Source organism: Emydura macquarii, unplaced genomic scaffold, assembly GCF_026122565.2.
Source record: "Emydura macquarii macquarii isolate MOO-44397 ecotype Brisbane River unplaced genomic scaffold, CSIRO-AGI_Emac_v2 contig_968, whole genome shotgun sequence".
Classification (NCBI taxonomy): domain Eukaryota; kingdom Metazoa; phylum Chordata; order Testudines; family Chelidae; genus Emydura; species Emydura macquarii.
In genome coordinates this window covers 13,937,330-13,957,977 of record NW_027131105.1, presented here as the reverse complement: position 1 = coordinate 13,957,977, position 20,648 = coordinate 13,937,330, and the positions used below count along the sequence as shown (strand labels likewise).

General features: G+C 42.9%; 1 protein-coding gene across 3 annotated transcripts in view; it reads right to left on the bottom strand.

Moving 5' to 3' along the window:
• Nucleotides 1-19,808, bottom strand: part of MGLL (monoglyceride lipase) — a 76,570-nt gene extending 56,762 nt beyond the window's left edge. The window contains exons 1-2 of one of the 3 annotated variants that reach the window (XM_067544281.1): nt 19,712-19,808; nt 17,492-17,630 (exon numbers count right to left, since the gene is read on the bottom strand). In XM_067544281.1, the coding sequence (XP_067400382.1) occupies nt 17,492-17,616 (125 nt within the window). In that variant the 5' untranslated portion in view covers nt 17,617-17,630; nt 19,712-19,808. Of the gene's footprint in view, nt 1-17,491; nt 17,631-18,180; nt 18,944-19,090; nt 19,636-19,711 lie in introns of those variants that run through there. The other 2 variants (XM_067544280.1, XM_067544279.1) reach the window with 2 other exon arrangements.
• Between the last annotated feature and the right edge of the window lie 840 nt (nt 19,809-20,648).

Genomic DNA, 20,648 nt, shown 5'->3' with positions numbered 1-20,648 from the left:
AAGCCCCATTCAAGTTCCTAGGACTTATTAAGCACATGATTAAAGTTAAGCACATAATTAAATTCAGTCCTGAATAATGATGGTCTGCAGTATATGCATAAATGCTTTCCTGAATCAGGGCCCATCTGACTTAAGCTTATGGCATGTTATTCCATGCTGGACATATATCTTTTTTATATAGATCAGATATGTTGTCACTATAACCAGAATGACTTTAAAACAGATTAGCTGACATTTGCTGTATGAAAACTTTGAAATTAAATCCCCTAAAGAAATAAAAAATCAGTTAGCAGAAAGCTGAGAGTTATCTGGTGTTCTGGAAAATTACTGAAAGAAAGTATTAGATTTAGTTTTACTTCTTCAGCCGTTTTATAAACCCCCTCAGAGTTGGCATCAGCCTGCCTCTTAGAAGTAAAAAGGACAGTTAAAACTCATCCATATGAAACCTTACAGTAATGCCATTTCCTGGACTACCAAACAAGTGAATAGTTAATTGGACATATGTAAATCTGCAGGCTGCAGAGAGCTAAACAGATTAAACAGAGACTGAGATTTTTCTTTATTGATCTACTGTTATAGTATTACGATCACTTATAGTACCTGGCATGATAGAAATTTCGGGCCCAATTCCACAACTGTTATACATATATGAGCAGTTTCTCTGTCTTCCACAGGACTAGGTATATGAGTAAGGGTTTGCAGATCTAATCTCTTATTGGATCCCAAGACTGCAACAATACCTTCACCTACATAGTGTTAGGATGAGATTTTATAGCAAACATGACCACCAGAGTAGAATAACATTGGTACTCAGAGATACCAGATAATGTTGTCATTATAAATCAATAGAGCTGAGACAGAATTGCACAGCACAGATAGATTTCCATACAAAAGGCACCACCGGAATCCATCTAGAGCCAGCATGAAGCAAGGCAGAGAAACAGCTTGGAATGTCTGATTTATCGGGCCTTTTGAAAATGTGAAACGTCAATGTGCATAGCTCGCAACTGATCTGCTAACAAATGCAAAGGACTGAAGCAAGCTTCAGGTTGGTGGAAGGATTCTCTGGACACTGTAGCTGAATGAGTAGAGGGATTCCACACAGCTCTGGGCAAGGTAACATTTTAATACCAGATGTTTTGTTGAAAGGATATTACCTTCTAGGAGACACTGGTCTAAAGTCAGAGGTGAATTACATGGCGTTGTAAAGTAATATTCCTGGGCCTAACCTTCCCATTCTATCCCATCCCATGGTAAACCGCGAACAAGGAGTCACAAAGATCCCATCACAGAATCTTCCCCAACTCCCCCTTCCACCATTTCTCTACCAAGGTGGTGGGATCTGCCCCAGAAGAACTGACTGCAGGGTCTGTTGCCCCAAATCTGGCAGACTGATGGTCACTTGGGAAATGCAGACAGGCTAGACAGAATTTTACGACTTTGGGCTTGAGTCTCCTCACACCAGTTTTATGTTGCTGTTGTTCTACTGACGGCAATGGGGTTAGTCCTTCGTCTCACCCACTGGAATAACTGAAAGGAGAATCAGGGATCCTATTTCTAAATGCACAAATGTAAGCCTAGCTCATACACGATGAGGAAGTAGGTTAACATGAACTCTCTGTTCCAGTACGACTAAACCATCTCTCCCCATCAGGATCTGGTTGTTTACAAACAAGACTGGATTCAGTCTTGTACTGGGTTTTACTCTTTGCTCTGCTACAGATTTGCGTGACCCTGAGCGGGTCAATTCATCTCTGTGTGCCAAAGCCTCCCTCTTTCAGGGTGTAAAATGGGGGTCATGTACTTGCCTATCTCCGAGCAGTACAATAAGGATCAATGCATTAACATCTATGGAGCACTCTGAGAGCCTCAGATGGAAAATGCTATAGATGTGTACAAAGTGTAAAAGATAGGCCCAACCCGTAAAATCTGTAGGAGAGTAAAGAGCTAAAAGCCAGACAAATGGTCAGGCCTAAGTTACAGGGAACGGGGTCAAGGCATGGGCAAACCTTGTTTTTACTAATTGGTATGAATTCTAGTTTCCTTCTCCTCTGGCATGCCTTTACTTCAAAGAATGTTAGTGTAAAATGTATAGGTTTCAAGGTAATGTGCCTGACATCTGTATGGTAATCCTGTAAACAACAAACAAGGGCGGGTATAATGATATTCATTATGTAGTTGTTAATATTCATTTTATAGGTGTCAATGTAACCAAATAAGAATCTATGGGGAGTTGCTGAAAATGTATACATTTACATACTGTTATGAATAAAAGAATTGTAAAGTAACCCCCTCGTTGCTCACTCGTGGCGTCAAGGTGGAATGAGCAGGCAATAAAGGGTTCTGTCTCCCCAATCCACCCCCGGGACAACCTGTTTGGTTATTTCTAACAAAATCCAGATCTGAACTTCACTAGTATTAAGATGCAGAGGGAAATTTTCAAAAGTGCCTACGGGATTTAGGAGCATAAGTCCAACTGACAGGCAATATGACAAGCAACTTTCTATCACATTGATACCACATTAATTTTCACTTAAAGCAAGGTTGCTATGGATGAAAGGTAGCTGCAGGGCCACAATGCCATGGAACAGGACTAATGTGAGAGCTGGCTAACAGCTGTCCCATGCAATGCGTAAGAAGTAGAGTTGCTAGAAGGTTACTGACACAACCCTTCTTCCGTCTTCTAAGAGGCCTGTACCCAGCTTTGTAGGGTTTCTGAAAGGACAGAACTTGCAGTTCAGCAGGTCAGTTTTGTGAGTGGTTCATTCTTACAATCAAAATTCATTGGGTGCCAGCTGAGCAGATGCCCAGGAAGTAGTAAGAATAGTGCAATTAAAGAGGCTGAGTTTTCAGGGCATGAGAAAGCTGCAATTAAAGGGCTAGGAGCCTTATTCCAAGAAACCACTAATATTTAAGGCTATTCTCGTTTTTTGACAATCAAATTCAGTATTGAAACCCGTTGATTTAATAACCAGACAAAAAGCTTTGCTGTTTAAAAGTGTGGGTCTGTTCTGAAAAGTGACTGTGTAAAAATGACCCCTTCTTATTCAGCCAATCTGCTGCCTGGCGGTATTCAGAGCCATATCTACTGACTCTTCTGCCTCAATACGTTTTTACTCCTTTTTGCTCCCATTAGCCCATAGCTCTGCAAAACCAACACAGCCACGCGTGAGTGCACTAGACACTACAGTTGCTCATGCAGGAACCAAAAGAGGTTGATTAGGAGACGGGCTCCTCTTGTTCACTTCCAACCCCAGCCAATGCAGGATTGTGTCTTACTTCAGTGGGTCTCAACGCGGGGCACCCAGGGGCATGCAGAGGTCTTCCAGGGGGCACATCAACTCATCTAGATAGTTGCCTAGTTTTACAACAGGCTACATCAAAAGCACTAGCAAAGTCAGTACAAACTAATATTTCATACAGACAATGACTGGTTTATACTGCTCTATATACCATATGCTAAAATGTAAGTGCAATATTTATATTTCAATTGATTTATTTGATAATGATATGATGAAAATGAGAAAGTAAGCAAGTTTTCAATACTAGTGTGCTGTGACACTTTTATTTTTATGTCTGATTTTGTGAACAAGTAGTTTTTCAGTGAGATGAAACTTGGGGGTATGCCAGACAAATCCGACTCCTGAAAGGGGTACAGTGGTCTGGAAAGATTGAGAGCCACTGTCCTACCGTATATTCAAGATGAGAAGGAACCATTTTGATCATTCAGTCTGACCTCCCCTATAAGACAGGTCATATAATTATATCAAGTAATTCCTGCATCAAACCCAGAACTTCTGATTGAGCTAAAACATATGTTTTAGAAAGACATACAATCTTAATTTAAAGACTACAAACAACGGAGAACGCACCACAACCCTCGGGAAGGCATTCCAACGGTTAATTTCTGTCAAGCACTTGGTAATTTGTAAATGCTTGGTAATGTGCTTGGTGAATTATTCTGGAGTGCTTGGTAAGACGTGCTTTTATTCTGGGCCAAATGCTTAAGTATAGAGGGGCTATTGCGCCGCTACAGTTAAGGTTGAGCAGTGGTTTCTGTTTAAAAGTTGACTTTTCTAAGTGCTCTAACATGCACTTGTATTTTTTTTTTAATTTTCTGTGCCTTGCAGGGAGCCTTGTGTAGGGCTAGCGGCCCAAACTTTGGGACACCCGAGCAAGGAGTTTCCGAGACGTAGCCCACTGAAGAAAACAGCATTTTACAAAACCAACAGAGTCTTCAAAAAAAATTTGCGCACAGCTGGGGCTCCAAGCACATGATCCCAGTTGCTTGTCATTTATCTCAGCTAGTGACTGACATCCACCAACCTTTTGGTGAAGCAATACTGACAAAGCTATTACAGGGAAGTATAGCTTTCTAGAATGGTATGTGCCTCATGCGCCAATGAGCCTGAAATGCACATGTGCAGCAAGAGGCTGAGGCAGCTCATTGTCACCGTAGTGAGTGGGACAAGGGGATGTGCTATGGTCATTTCTGCAGTTCTTACTCAGGCAAGATTTCCCACTGAGTTCTGAATGAGTAATGAGCAAGTAAGAACTTTGGGTTTTTGTCCCCTGTGAACTTCAATAGTGTCTGTATCTATTTTTTTCCATAAAGCAGGATTACACAATTCCCACCCAGTGGCAATGGTTTGAAGTAGAACATATAAATGTACTTCACTATAATACTTAGACCAAACAGTACAGTTTGTAACTAGGCAACTTCTATCATCATGTGCAAAAAGATTATTTCCTGCATAGGCTCAATTATCCATCCTCACATTTATCCTTCCAATCCAACTTGGTCTGCAGTCCTCTCTGGCTACAGAAATCTTCATCTCTTATCTTCAAGCAAGGCGGATAATTGACTTTTTATAAACTAGAGATTTCCAGGGTAATACAAATCCCCACGTAGTCAGTGTCTCCTGGACTGATTTCAAAGAGACAGTAGGGAATGGTCTTGGAATCCCCATATGCTTTGGAGACTGAACTTGGAGGATTGATTTATTTCTTAAATATAAGGCAGTTATGTAGTTTTAAAACACCTAGAGATTAAGTACATTCCTTTCAAATGAGTAATTCTCTCTCAGCCTATCCCAGCATGGCACGTCAACACTGGCCATCTATAGAGAGAATCTTTGCAGAGAAAGGGTACTTTACAAGCTACGTCAAAATCAATATTAAGAACCACTCCATTGGGGAACTGGTAAAGTCATCAGCAAAGCATGTGCCAAAGGTCTGAGCATGTTCCAATTAATTGAGTACTCTATGTCTGTCACAAACCAGAGGCAGGAGGAGAATGTTGCGTGCGAACAGTTAAATGTGACATCCGATAATCCTGTTAAGTCCGTGATTACTAGAACATGTGCTTTAAGAGCTGAGTCATTTTCCATGCTTTGGATATACAAGAGCTTGTATTACTGGCACACTAGACATTACAGAAGTCCAGCTACAGCTGATTTACAGTTAACAAGAGTTTACATACTTTTCTCTACTGCTACATAAATCTAGCTCCACATTATTCCTTGGTCACAGCTATCTAGCTAGCTAGCTAAGAGTCTAGCTACAGTAGACTTGTTCCCTTTAAACATTTCCACCATTGCTAACACCGCTTCAGCTCTACCGGTGGGCGCAATGGCAACACTAAGGCAGACAAGGAACCAGTTGCCACTGGCATTTTCAGCACGGATCTTGTAGATTCGCTTTCTCCAGGGTTAGATACAGTGCTCAAAACATCAGCAGCTGAATGGAGCCCTGTCCACATTCGATCTCCATTGGTAGAACTAACGCTAGTGATAGCAATGATGGGGAAGCAACCCGGTGCAGACAAACCCTAAGTTGCAATTACTTAGCGCACATGCAAGCAAAGCTAAATGCATGTGGGATGCATTTACTGCAGTATGGCTTTAAATAGAAAGGGAAATCAATACTCATTTACAGTATCTGGCAATCACTGAACCAAAACATACAGTACATGCACACCTACAGCAAAGCAGAAATAACAACACTTATTTAAACAGCAAGCTGTTATTCTGCTGAGGGAATGCTGTGTTTTATGTGCATTCTTTCATTAGAAACTGAGAAATATTGCAGCTTTTTGCACATTTTAAAAACTATGGCAATCAAACAATCAAAATACTACGATTGTTAACCCCATTGCTGCTGGGCTCTCTGCTCCAGCATCTGTGCTGTGGAGAAAGGAAGCAGCATTCCTTTGGACTGCCCGCATGCCAAGATGTCATAACTAGTATATGGGATAGCGCTCGGGGAGTGTGCCTCGTACCAGGTGTGGAAGGGCCAAAGGATTGCCATCTGTCTCCAGCATTACAGAATTGTTCTATCCATGTCTGGCAAGCAGGACACTTTTCTCAATCTGAAAATGATTTGGGGCTGGCAAAATGTTATGAAGTCTTAATGTTGCATTATAATGTGAGGCTGTTTTATATGACTTCACCACTCTGGGTGACATGACTATCCTTCCTGATGTAACAGGGAATTTGTATCCCTAAGTGATGATGCAAACTCCAAAAGGTGGGAAACCCAAATAAAGGGATATGCCAGAAATGACAAAACTTAAGAATGATAGACATGTTCCTATTAAATAAATAAAAGAAAAAATCCAGCAGAAACTGTAGTTTTTAAGCAAATAAGCATTCCCTAACCACTGCAGCAAGAACCTGAAAGTGAAACTGGGGAAAAACAAAAATGAAACTCTTCATTGATTTCTATTTCCCTATCTGGGAGAAATGCAACTAGTAAATAACTAGCATAAATAATAATAACAGCTAGCTCCCATATAGTGCTTTTCATCCACAGAACTCACAGCGTTTTACAAAAGAGACAAGTATGTTATCCCCATTTTGCAGCTGGATAAAGTGAAGCACAAGAAGAGAAATGCCTTTCCCATGGTCACACAGTAGGCAAGTGGCAGAGCTCGAAATAAAATCTAGAGGTGAAATCTTGGCCCCGCTAAAGTCAATGGGAGTTTTGCTATTGGCTTCTGTAGGACCAGGATTTCACCCTAGGTCCCTGGAGTTCCAGTCCAATGCCTTGTCCACTGGGCCACAATGAATGGTAAACTGGATTTTTACAATTCTTTCTGTTTGGATCATCTATGGTGTTATTAGTAATATAGAAAGGGAAGTGTACGTGTTTACAATAGAAGGTATTTTTAAGTTTAGGGTTTCCCTTGCTAAAATACCTTATAGTCGGCCTGAATGATGGTTTAAATGCTGACCTTCTGAATATCCTTTTAATGAAATGAGATTATAAATGAAGCTCATAAGACAGTGTTAATATTCCAAATATTGTAAAATAGCTTTCGTGTCAGATTTAAAAAAGGACAGCTTCACCACTAAGTCAGCTAGATGCTATCTCTAGAAGAGCTTAATTACTTACTGCTTCCTCATCACTTCTCACTCCTTTAGTGCAGCAAATTAAGCCACCACAGATCTGCAGTTTGACAAGTGAGTTTGAAACCTCACTGAAGTGGCATTGAATAACAAAGGTAGAAACTTAAAAAAAAAAAAAAAAAAAAAAAAGCCCATCTGTATAGCTGCCGTGCTAAAGAGCTGACAGACACATCAAATTAAATCTTCTTTTTATTCTCAGATAGGACAGTCTTTTTCACCCACTTAGACTCAAGCCTGAACAGGAAAGAGGAAGATAATACACAGTAGCCTCTTGTTCAACTTAGGTCAGTGAGTTTCCTGAAAAGAGATTGCTAATCTTTCTTCCTTGTAAACTGTGTCGTTTGTTTACTGAGCCTTCTCTTTATCTATCTGGCTGGTACAATCTATACACAATTACTATATTGATTTATTCCTTATGAGTGTTTGAAGTCCCCAGATTACGCATGGGTTCTTGCCCATCTCACCATCCTTAAAATTCTGTTCACCTTCTTTCTCTTCTTCGTCTGACCACTACCGGGGAATTTATTCCTAGGCTTGGTCTACACTACCAATTTATGTTGGTATAACTAGATTGCTCAGGGTTAGAATTTTCCACATCCCTGAGCAACGCAGTTATACTGACCTAACTCCCAGTGTAGGCAGCACAATGTTGACAGTAGGACATCTCCTTCTCAACATAGCTACAGCCTCTTGGGGAGGTGGATTAACAATGTCAATGGGAGAAGCTCTCCCATTGGCGTAGATAGCATCTTCATTAGGTGCCACGGTGCACTGGTGCAGCTGCACAGCTGCAGTGCTGTAAGTGTAGACAAGTCCCTAGCTGAAAGGTAGAGTACACACACTGAAAGGTAGACTCTCCCCAGGACACCAGGAACAAGACAACTTCAGGGAAGGCTAAGTAATATTTTTTGCTTCTTCTCCAACACCTTCCATCTAAGGACATCAGCTCACTTTACAATGAATTTAGCCTTACAACACTGTTAAGCCTTATTACACCCATTTCATAGATGAGGAAACTAAGGCATGGAGCGATTAAAGGCCCAGTCGTGTAAACCATTGATCATGGAAGGTCCTTGCAAAAAACTAACTTACAGTATCATACATTGTGTTAAGATACAGCTAATCACTGTTTTGACTGTGTTATTTTATATTGATTGTTTTGTCTTTTCAGCCTCTGAGCTTTCGTGCCTTCATCATTTTTTTTTTTATGGTAGTGTCCAGAGACCACAATCACTGCGTGAGGTGTTATACAAACATGTATGAAGACACAGTCCCTGCTTAAAGAGCTAAGGGCCTGGTTCTCTGACACTTACATTAAGTAAGGAGTCTCTTTCATTGTAATGGAGTACTTGTGAAGTATAGGACCACGCAATGTATAAAGGTCCTAAGAAAACAAATATATTATTTTTATGAGCACTATCAGCAATTTCTAACAATAATAATAACAACAGTTTCATTGTTTTCACCAGGACTCCCTGCGTCAGTGAGGGACTACAGGATCAGGTGCTAAGTGACTTGGTGGTTGCACAGTAAGGCCTGGTCTATACCAGTATAACTATCAGTTGGGGTGTGTGTGATTTTTTACTGATATAGTTATATCAGTACAAGCCCTAATGTGGATGAAGTTTTACTGGAATAAAGGTGCCTTGTTACCCTTCCTGTACAGGAATAAGCTATAATGGTATAAACACATTTATACTGGTATAACCATGTTCACAGTAGGGGGGACTGTGCCACTTATATATGGTATAGTTGAAGCACTGCAATTTTAGTGTACAGGTAAGTCTTAAGGATATCTTCTACACTGCAAAAAAAAAAAAGATGTAGTCTTAAATCGGGTTAGCTAACCCACGTTAAAATAACAGTGAAGATACAGCAAGTTAGCTTTGCAGCCTGAATTCAAACCAGGCTGCTATAATCTTGAACTCAAGCTGATAACTCCGGTTATCTTGTCTTCACCACTACTAGTTCAGTCTGAGTTAAGAACACTTTTTTTTGATAGTGTAGACGTACTCTAAGAGTCAAACACCACTCCAGGACTAGTAATCCCTTTAGCAGGAAATGAACTATTTGCATGAGTGAGGGAAGAAAGATTTAGCTGTAAATCAGTGGCAGAACCAGGAACAGAACTCAAGGCTCCTGATTCCATGTCCTGCAACTCAGCTACATAATCATCCTTCTTCCCTTCTTGTCCTTCCTCCCCATCAATCTTCACAAGGCCGAGGAGCCAGATTCCAAGAATTTGTCAGTCTAGAGGCACCTGGGTAGCTAAAATAATTCTGCTTTCATTTCAGTTACCTAAGAGCCAGTTTAGAATCCCATCTCTACAAAATTCATCATGGGGCACTCCTAAAAGCAGCTTCTGCTCTCATACAGGTATCCACAATGGTGCACTGCTTTCATTTTGCATTCAAGAGTGTTGCATTCCTGGGCTCAGAAACTGACCCTACTCGTGCAGTTATCCCAAAGACACAGGCAGGATAATAACAGCTGCTATTCATGAAGCAGCTTGTTTGCCTTTTTTCTTGGGTCCCATTGCAAAACAAAGACAGATTTGTTTATGTGGAATATTCTTGTGGTAACTGGTAAAAATCATCCTACTAATAAAGGCTGTTGGAAACATCTACAGCAAGAATAGAAGCAGCCCTTCTGCCTGTCAAAGGGTCCCTCGTATTTGAAGCTGGTTTATTTTTTTTCCCTTGAAAATGAAAAAAGAAAAATCATAAAAGGATGTCCCATTTCCAGCTAAGGCATTCACCATGGTGCAAGAAAGCATTAGCATTAAGGAGAAGCATAAATGGTTGACATATAGAAGAGGGAAGCATTTAGAAATATAGGCAACACAGTGCTACAGTGTATAAAGCCTTGAGTGTTGATTTGAAAGTGTTAATCTTTAAGCAAAAATATGCACCTTCCTCTGTGTACTGCATATGATGCATGACAGTGGTTTTCAACCTTTTTGCATTTGCAGGACCATAAAAATTTTGAATGGAGGTGCAGACTTCTCTGGAAATCTTAGATATAGTCTGCGGACCCTGACCACAGGTTGAAAACCACTGACATACGATAAGGTGAATTGAGTTCATCCCAAATGTAACTGCACTGACGTCCACCAGCTTATACCACCAGGGATGAATTTGGCCATATTTTTGCTTAGTTGAGTTTCTCTTTCCCCACCCCGTCTGTAGAAACAGAACACTTCTCCAAAGTGAATGACCAGAAGTAGCTTTTTAGGCAGGTGACCTGTTTGGACGTCTTTAGCAGTCAAGTTACCACCTCCTTTAAGAAGCAAAGGGCAAAACAAAGGTATTTAATGCTCTAACTTAGCTGGTTGTTACCTGACTTCTAACAGAAAACTCTGCCATTGTAAATAAGAGGAATCTGTTTTTTAAAAAGTCCCCTTCGGTTTTTCTCCCAGATGTAGGAGACCCTGGCTATGCCCATGTATCTATACTGGGTGGCCTACATTCAGGCCTCAGTTTCTCAGTCCTTGCAAGGGGGACCCTGCCCTTTGCAGGGCCTTCTTATGTCTGTTCCAATGGGGGAGCAAAAGGAAAATAAATGTTCCAACACACCCAAAAATAACTTCTTCCTGGAGCCAATGCAAAGGGAGAAAAGGTCAGCAGTGCCTTCTTACTATCAGGACTGTCTGCATAGTGGTTTTCTAGGAGCCCTTCTGGCTGGGTAGCTGAATTGGGCTCACTATATCAGGTGAACCCTGGGAGTTTGCTGCATTCCCTGTGGGGTGGGGGTGGAGATCTCTTTCTTGGATGCAAGTTCCCCCTGTGGCTTCAGGAATAGCTCCACCCATTGCCTGCTCAGGGTGATCTTTCCATTTAGCTGTCTGCAATTTCCTCCTTTTTAAAGGCCTCTTCCCTATCCTACCTGACTGACAGGGCGGGAGAGACAGGGCTAGCTCCCTCCCCAGCCTTTCTGATGCCTTGCTCATTAGCGTGGTGACACACAGTCAGATACGCTCCCCCTCCAAACGACAGGCACGTCGCCTTCTCTGGTGGGCATGCCTTCCTTGCCCATTGTAGCGTCTGCGCTCTGAGAAGAGAAACGGGCATTACTCTGAGCGTTGCCTGCCCAGTGAAGCTCCTGGAATTGGGTACGGTTGTAGAGGTTCCAATGCGTGAGTCTCACATTAGTGTCCTACCTCGTGTGTAGCCATCGGCGGGGTTCATAATATGTACTCAGCAAAAAGGGGTTCCCTACTAGGTAACAGTTTAAAACCACCGAACCCCCCCCGCCGCCGCGAATCCCCCCCCCTGAAAAGGGGCAAACGGCGGCAGGGTTTCTGCGGAGGGCATTGTTCCCCCCATGTGGAACTTGGAGAAAAAAAGGTTGAGAACCGCTGGTTTAAAGCATCTATGGCCCACTTCAGGGCCCCAGCTTCCTTTTCTATTACAGAGAAGGCCCTTTCCTGTGGAAATAGCTTTTGACTTAAATACAGTATGGGGAGTTACTCTCCCTCAAAGGACTGGGAGAGCACCGTCCCAAGTCCCCCGTCCGATGCATCTGTCTGAAGTATCAATTCCTTAGAGAAGTCTGGGTTGAAGAGCACCGGATCATGACACACAGTCTCTTTCAACACTTTAAAGGTCATTTCACAATTGTCTGACTGAAGCACTTTCTGTGGTTTCTTGTCTCTTGTCATGTACATAAGCGGGGCTGCAATGGTGGTAAAATTAGGGACAAAGCATCTGAAGTATTCAGCCACCCCTAAAAATTGTCTAACTTGCTTTTTGGTCATGGGTATTGAGTAGTTGGTCAAAGCCTGCACCTTGTCTGCAAGTGGGCATAGATGTCCGCCTCCCACTGTACATCCCATATACATGTTTTTTTTATTTCCAAATTTGCACTTAACTGGGTTGGTGATCAGGCCTGCGATGGCAATCAACTGCAAGTGCCATGGTAACATGGTGGAGATAGCTGTCCCAGTCTGAGCTATATATGACTACATCATCCAAATAAGCTGCAGCGTATCGCCCATATGAAAGAAGCACCCGATCCATTAATCTCTGAAAGATCACCGCCACCCCATGCAGCTCAAACGGCATCACTGGAAAACTGTGCACTCCAAAGGACATGGCAAACACAATGCAAATTTGGAAATGAGCAATACATGATTGAAAAGGCTGAAGAGGAAAGGCTACCGCCACGCACAGAGCTTCTCTGGGACCTTCCTCATCAGTGTGGGGTCTATCCACTCTGTCACATTGTTCCTTTTATTTCTTTTCCTTTGGTTTGTTGCTTATTTATTCATTTTGTAAGTGTCTGAAAGTTTCATTAAACTGTATTATTTGGCCGTGCTGTGAGCTGTGCTGTTTCTCTGGAACTGCTATAGAAATTCTGATAATGAAGTGCCCAAATCAGCAAGCAATATGTAATGATTTAAGGCTCCATTCAAAATAAAACCTGCTTGGATTTCTACACCACAGGAGCAAGGCCCAAGAGAGAAAGGGATTTATTTTATCATTGAGTTGATCCTTTGGTGCTGTTGAGCTAGAAAGAATTAAAGGGATTTTACAAAGGATAAAAGCGATAGAAACATTAAATGCAAAAATAGTTCTGCTGGGTTTTTTTAAATATTATTTTAATAGTAATTTAACTTTTTTTAGCTGTCGATCTGAAGGCACTTCACAAAGGGCCACATAAGCAACTAGATAGCTAGACAGATTAATATTTCCATTTTACTGATGTGGAGTCTGAGGCCAGGTCTACACTAAAAAGTTAAATGGACCCAGCTACATCACTCAGGGGAGTGAAAAATCCACACTCCTGAATGACATCGTTAGGGTTAGGGTTCACCTAACCCCTAGTGTAGACAGCGCTAGGTTGGCGGAAAAAAAATCTTCCTTTGATCTAGCTTCTGCCTCTCAGGAAGGTGGATTAACTACAGAGCCGAGAGAACTCCTCCCACAGTGAGTGTCTACACTGAAATACTACAGTGGTGCAGCTGCAGCAGTTTAAATGGGGAGACAGCCAGAGGCATTGAGAAGTACAAGATTCACATTTTCAAAAGTGTCCTCTAACTTAGGGTGTCTCAGGCTTTGGGTGCCTGGCCTGACAAGCACAAGAGCTGATTTTTTTTAGAAGTGTTGAGCACCCGTATCTCCATCTGAAGTCAATGGGAACTACTGGTACTCAGAACTTTTGAAAGCCCAAGTTGTCTCATGTTTGCGCGCACAACACGATGGTATCCAAAACCTGGAGATGCTTTTGAAAGTCACAGCTTATGGGCTTTGCTCAAGGTCACACATCTGTGAATGTTGGGAACAGAACATTGGTTTCTTAACCCCGTGGCTTCATTTCTGCTAAAACAGCCAGTCAGGGACTTAACAATGTTATGTTGTTGGTTTTTTACTGTAAGGACTACTTTTTAAGATTCCCTTAGTTGCATGATGTGCTGAATGTAGGCAGAAGTGAATCTGTTCTGGTATTAATGACTAGCTGATATGCCAAACACTGCTGAACTGTCTTGAACTTGCTCTGCCGCAGCTGAGTTACAGCTTTCAATGCATTGGTTAGCACCTGATGCCAAAGGTTTAACCATTGTCATGCTACACAAGATATGCTTATTGTCTTGCTATGACTAATGACTCATTTTTTTAAACCATACTAGCATGTCCCTGCAAATTCAGTCTGCTAGAAAGATTCCCTCCCAACTTCCTCCCCCCCAGCCTGTAGCCTTAAGGAGAGTCTTATCTAGACTCATGTGGAACTAAATTACTGGCAAATACTGTTGAGCATTCTCACAAATGGAATACTAACATTGGGGTGGGGTGGGGTGTGTGTAAAATATCACAATGACTATCTTGGGAGAATAAGTGGACACGCTGTGTGACCTGAACTCCATGGAGTTTACCTGAATCAAATCTCTGAATTAACAAAACTGTAGAAGAGACAATGTTTTAAATGATAAAAATACTTTTCATATAATAGAATACTCTACAGAATTTCTAAATATAATGTCCCTGCCCATTTCCCCACATTTCCATACACGTTAACTTGGCCTCTTAATCACATTTTCAATGCTACAGCTTCATTTACAACAAAACAGGTTCAACAAGTTGAACAACTTACAGGTGTTACTGGAATGCACCTGCACTGCTGTTTACACAGAGAGAGAAGCATAACAAAACATCTACTCCAGAGCTCTCCCATTTGAAATACACCCAACCCTAAAAAAGTGAGAGGAAAATGCTGCCATCTCCCTTCCCTCACTTCATTATTATCAAATCTATCTATCCCATACCCATTACTGTGACATCAGAGTGCCTTTGCCTGGCAGCTTCATATGAGGTAACTACCTAAATCTCTCTTCTCAACAAAACAACAGACCTGACTGGAGATCTCATAGTGAGGGAGGAGGTGGGGTCATTCTCTATATCCTTGGCCTTTGAGATTCCTCATGTTCATTTGTTACATAGATTCCCTGCGCACCAGTATGGGCCAATGGGAGCTGAGGGTGCTCAGTGCCAGACAGGACCAGGCCCTACATATTTCTATACACTAAGCAAAACGTCCCATAAATGTCCCATTTTCCTGACAAATCATTTGACAAAAAGCTGCAACGCTTCATTCCACTGCAGCTGTTATCCACCGTAACATGCTGCTTTCTAGGAGTAAAAGATGGGCACATAGGAAGGGGTAGTAGCTGTCACCTGGCCCTGTTCTCAGAGGTATCTAGCCATCATTTAGAGCATAGCCCCAGGTTAATGGATTTTTTTTTTTATTTTACCTTTGGCAAATTTCCTTTTTCTTTCCCCTTGGAGGGGACCAACGATAATAAATTTTCTACCAATGGAACCCAAGTCAATGTAACCTTTGGACATCTGCAGCTCTCTAAAGCCCTTAGCTGAGATTTGATCAAATAAAGATTCTGTTGTTTGAGCATTACAGCAGCACATATTAATATTATGATTCCCAGAGTAAATCAGCAGTTGAATAACTCTACATTTATAGTTGCTAAAATAATAATTGCAATAATTGCACTCATCAGTATTTGAAACAGAATCCATTCATAATAGGCCCACAAACCTTCCCTGAGGTCTCCCTAGCTCATTTTCATTGAATGTGTAAAGTTAGATGAAAGTGACTGAGCTTCTGCATATAAAAGAGGAAACTCTGGGATACTTTTGAAGAGACAGAGAAATGTATTTTCTATTTTTCTTTCTATCTAAACATTTTAAGAGCATTCATAACAGTAGCATCCAGGCACTAAATTGTTATTCAGTTACTTACACTCTTTCTCATACACACACAATACAGCAAAAGCTAAAAATAAGCACACACCCCTGCCACACACACACACTGAAGAAGCACTTGTAAATGAGCAGCACTGATCCTGTTTACTTTGTGTCACAAAACTAGGGCACCCTCACTTTCAATTAACTGCTTGGTGCACAGCGCCCTGAAAAGATAAGCTAGTGCAAGGAATTAACCACCAGGTTTTAACTTCCACTTCATCATCCTTTCATTTCTTGATCAAAGACTCATCTGCTCCCCACTAATTTTCTAAGAAATTAAACATGAAAAGAGAATGCAGTTTCACAAGGGAGTGAAGAACACTGTGGGCAGTTAATGAGTAATTAGCATTATAATATGTGACAGGCTGGTTTCACAGAAGAAGCTTGTTTTGCTACTGAATTTGTTCTGTAGAGGAAATCTTTAGGCTGATGCCAGAACTGTGTATAAACCAATGCCAAAAAGTTTCCTCCTGGTGTTTGGAAGACACTGGGGTTAGAAGGAACTGCCTAAATTGCTGTCTGGACCAGGTGATTTTAAGCCAAGACTGTTGTGCTAGAGCCTGATCCTAAACCTCTTGACATCAATCCGATTTACTTTAATGGGCTTTGGATCAGGCCCTAAAAGTTCACCTGTTCGGTGACAGAATAACAGTGAATGTTGCTTTGAGGACAGCTAACCCTGTTTTCCCACTTCAGGAGTGTTTGTGTCATCTGTGGCTTGGTAATGGTTATGGGAACTGAAGCAGAAGGCTAGGTAATCCCAGCCACGGTTTTATTACTCAGCAAGGCGCACTGATTGATTCTGAAACTGAAATGTGACAAAGGAGTTGGACAATTGGAGCAGAAAAGTTTAACTTCCCACTGTTCCCTGGGCAGCCATTTCCCACCAATGATTTCTATCCCTGTAATGTAAAAATAAACAGGGCTTATCCTGTTTGCTTGGCAGGAAAGACAAACAATAGAACAACAGATGCATTTTCATATGTAGCTCTCTATATAGCCCTAGCATCCATACATGTCAAGCCAGCCTCTTATAACAGTGACTGGCAGGTAGAAGTGAGATCATAAATAATTAGAGAAATACACAAGTAATTTTTTACCACAACACCATATTCATGATTTTAAAAGCACATAACCTAACTCAGAAGCCTTTACAGTAAAAGATTATGAATAAGAAAGGGTTTACTTAAATTTCTTTAACTGATTATTTGTCCATATCCCATCACTGAGTTCAGCTTTGAAACCACAGCCAATTTCAAGTGGAAGATCAAGCCAAGTAATTTGCCAACTATAAATGTAGTAAGAAGTAAATTACATATAGTGTGTAAAAACCTGTCCATTGCATTGGGATTTATAGCACTGCTGTTACAGCTGAATCAGACCTCTAATGTTTGATTTATTAATACTAAAAATAATGACAAAGACTGGCAAGGAAAGCCTGTGTATTTCACACATCTCTGAAAGTTGGTAATATCTATTTAAAATATCTACTATTGATTAAATGCATCATACATATGATATTTCCAAGGCTACTGAAATGTCCCTCTGTTCAACTGAGCATGAAATTAAAGTAAGTCCAAATCTTGCAAAACATTATTCAAGTAAGTAGTCCTCATTCATGCAAACAGTAAGGCCTACTTGGGTGAGTAAGAGGGTGGAGGACCTAACCTATACAATGGAAGCTCTCTGAGGCAGGGATATGCCTTTTTATTTGTTCTGTAAAGCACCACGCACACTTATGATGCTGTATAAATTATAAATAATAATTAAGGTACATTAATGGAGTCTTATTTATTGAGGAAAGATGCATCATTTGAAAGTGCTCACCTTGGAGGTGCTGCTGGTTTCCAATATCTGCAGAAAAGATATTGTCCATCTGCATTGACCATATGAGGAAGGTCCTGATAAGGGATATTCTGAGGACTCCGTCTTGGGGAACTTTCCTCGGGCATTCTAGAAGAATGACCTATAAGATGTTGGAAGAAATAGGACATAACTTTAAAGAGGAGCAGGAAAGATACTGGCAGAGGGGTTTAATACACACATTCAAGAAAGTCAATAAGGCAACTGTCACTGATGGAAATGTTTCTCCCACCCCACCAAAGAGCCACGAAATTGAGCTCAATCTCATCTGCTTCTTGCAACTGCTCTGAGACAGAAGACTCACTTTTTTTTTTTCTTTTTTGAGAAAATGTTCACATTATTAAAGGGGGGTGGGTGGGAATAACAGGCCAACAACACTGCTTCATTACAGCTTTTTTTCCCCTTCTCCCATCTGTGTTTATTTTACATCGTTTGGGAAACGGCTCTTAAAAAGAATATTTAGCTGCAATCAAGTGCAGATTGTAAAGCACCACTATGGATACAAGGAGACAGCTGCATAAAATATTCATCTCTCTTAACATCTCCAAAGAACAGCGAAGGGAGCACAATAATGAGGTGCCCAGCACAGTGTTGTTGTTATGATCCTTTCTGCCATCTGAAAAAGAAAACCTACAGGAGGATTCGCAGCAAACCTGTTTTCATCCTGTGCAAGGGTTTGCATCCCAGAGAGAAGCCGGCATTGCAAGTCAAATACAATCAGATAAAGCCTTTTGCATATCGCCGCTAAGACACATTAACACCCAGCCAAACATTCAGCATCCCAGCCCAGGATTAATTCCTTTCTGTTGCAAAAAGGATGAGAGAGATCTCTTCCCTTTGCAAGCGTCTGTGCTCTGTGCCGGCTGCGATCAGCTCTCCCGAGCTCGCTCCTCTTTTCCAATCTCTTTAGGGAAACTCGCCCGTAATTCATCGCTTCTTGTTCATTTCATCACTTTTCTTAAACAAATCGCGTGTGTGGGCTGAGGTGGCGGTGGGAGGGGAGGTGATGTGGATGGGAAATCTGCAGTCCACTTTTCAGAAGCTGCTGCACTACACATCAAAGGCACCTTGAACACACGCAGCTGTGGCAGTGGGAGACTTGAACAGAAAGTTACTGGTGCTGCAGGTTGCTCGCAAACTTTACTTCCTTCCTGTCACTTGCTGTTAAAGGACACGCGGGGGAGGGAAGGGGGGGACGTGGGGCTCTCCACTGAGCTTCCTGCTGCAAAGTCAGCGCCTGTAAAAACCCAACTTCGCCAGCCTCTCTCTCTCCTAGCGAGGCCGGGGCGAGGAAGAACTCGGAGCCGTTTAATCTGCAACCAAGGGTCCCAGGCTCCCAATGCCAAAGAGAGCCAGGGTTTCACGGGCAAAAAAAAAAAAAAGATCCCCCTGGGTTTAACATGCAACAAGGAGCTCTGGTTTCAAATGCAACAGCCGCCCCTGGCTGGCAGGCTAGGGCAGGGCAGGGCAGGGCAGGGCAGGCGAGAGGCTCTGCGCGAGCCATCCAGCCCTGGCTCGCGGCACGTGGACGGCGAGGGTCGGGGGCTGCTACAGGGACGTTACCAGGTGCTGGGAAGCGCAGCGTGCTCCTGGCGGTAGCGGCGGCTGCTGGCTGCGCGGCCCGTGGAGTCAGCGGCCCCGGGAGCCGCTCGCTGCCTCCGCCCCGCTCCAGGCGCACAGCCGCGGCGGCTCCGGGGAGTGCGGCGGCCGCTCAGCACTTCATCATCCTACAGCCGCGCGGTTCCGCCGAGGAAATCCCGGCTGGCAGGGGCCCAGGAGGGCAGGCGCACTGGGGCCGGCGCGGAGAGGAGGGTGGAGGAGCAGCAGCAGCCGCTGCCTGCTGGGCAGGGAGACGAGCCGGATCGTGGCCCAGGGCAGGTCGCTCTGCCCCGTGCACGGGGGGCCACGCAGGCAATCAAATACCCCCGCAGCGGCAGCAGCTGCAGCCAGGCCCCAGTGGGCGTGAGAGACCCAGGGCAGGAGCTTGGCTCAGGATCCCTGCCTGGGTGCAGCGCTTGAGTCAGGGGCGTGTATCCAGGCGGCCGGGCAGCCCGCGTCTCCTACCGCCTTGCCTTCGCTAAATAATAAATAACAGCGGCTCTAGTCAATCCCTGGGAAATCCCCTGACAGAGGCGGCTCCCGGACACCGTGTATCCCCGGCTCCCCCCATCCCCTCTCTGGTACCTTGGCACTAAAATCCAAGCCCCGCTGTAAGGTCTCCCCAGTTCAGAATAATGTCACCGCAGCCTCTTCGTGCTGCCTGCCCAGGGGGCAGCGTCTCGGAGCCATGACACTAGCTGAGAAGCAGGCTCCAGGGTGCGTTGACCCCAGAGCTATGGGCCTGGCCTGGATAGGCAGACAGACATGCGATGGGTTGGACACTGCAAGCCGAAGAGAAATGAGAGAATGCCTCCTACCCCCCTTTTGTAATGCCTCAGCTTGGATCCCAGCCCTGTGGCTCTGGATCTAGTCTGATCCCAAACTAGAAGAGGCCCAGTTTGTTGGGCTGGTTCAGATGTGCGGGGGTTGGTTTCCTGTGAGACTTCTGCCATGTTGGGTTGAATGCTCTCAACGTTTTTGGAGCCACTCAGTCCAAACTCAAGAGCCTGGATATTGCCCATAGTCCAGATCAGTATCCCAACACTGCCTCCTTAGCTCATCTGTAATTATAACCTGATTTAGGGTATATAACAAATGCTCACGAAAACCGTCAAAAACTAATTTCTCTTGTGTGCAAATCACCTCCCAGGTTTAAAGGCAAATGTCCAGGTACTGAATTTAAGAGCTTGATTCTTCAGTTCTAATGCTGTCAAAACTCTCTGCTTAGTATTTATAGAATACTTTATGTATTGCCTACCACAAGAGTGCAAACTCAGGGATTTTATGCTTCATCATTTAATCTTTCATTTCTGGATGCTTATCTATGGCCAAGAGCCTCCTGGCATCTTAAGAAAAAGCAGCTATAAAGAATAATTTTTTTAAAAAACCAGGCAACATGCCCAGATAAATCCCAGACTGGGAACAAAGGCTGAGGGAAGCAAAGAAAAATATCAGCAACAACTACTAATACAACAATCCCCTCAGCCAAACAATATCCATATTAAAGAGGAAATCAAAAGCA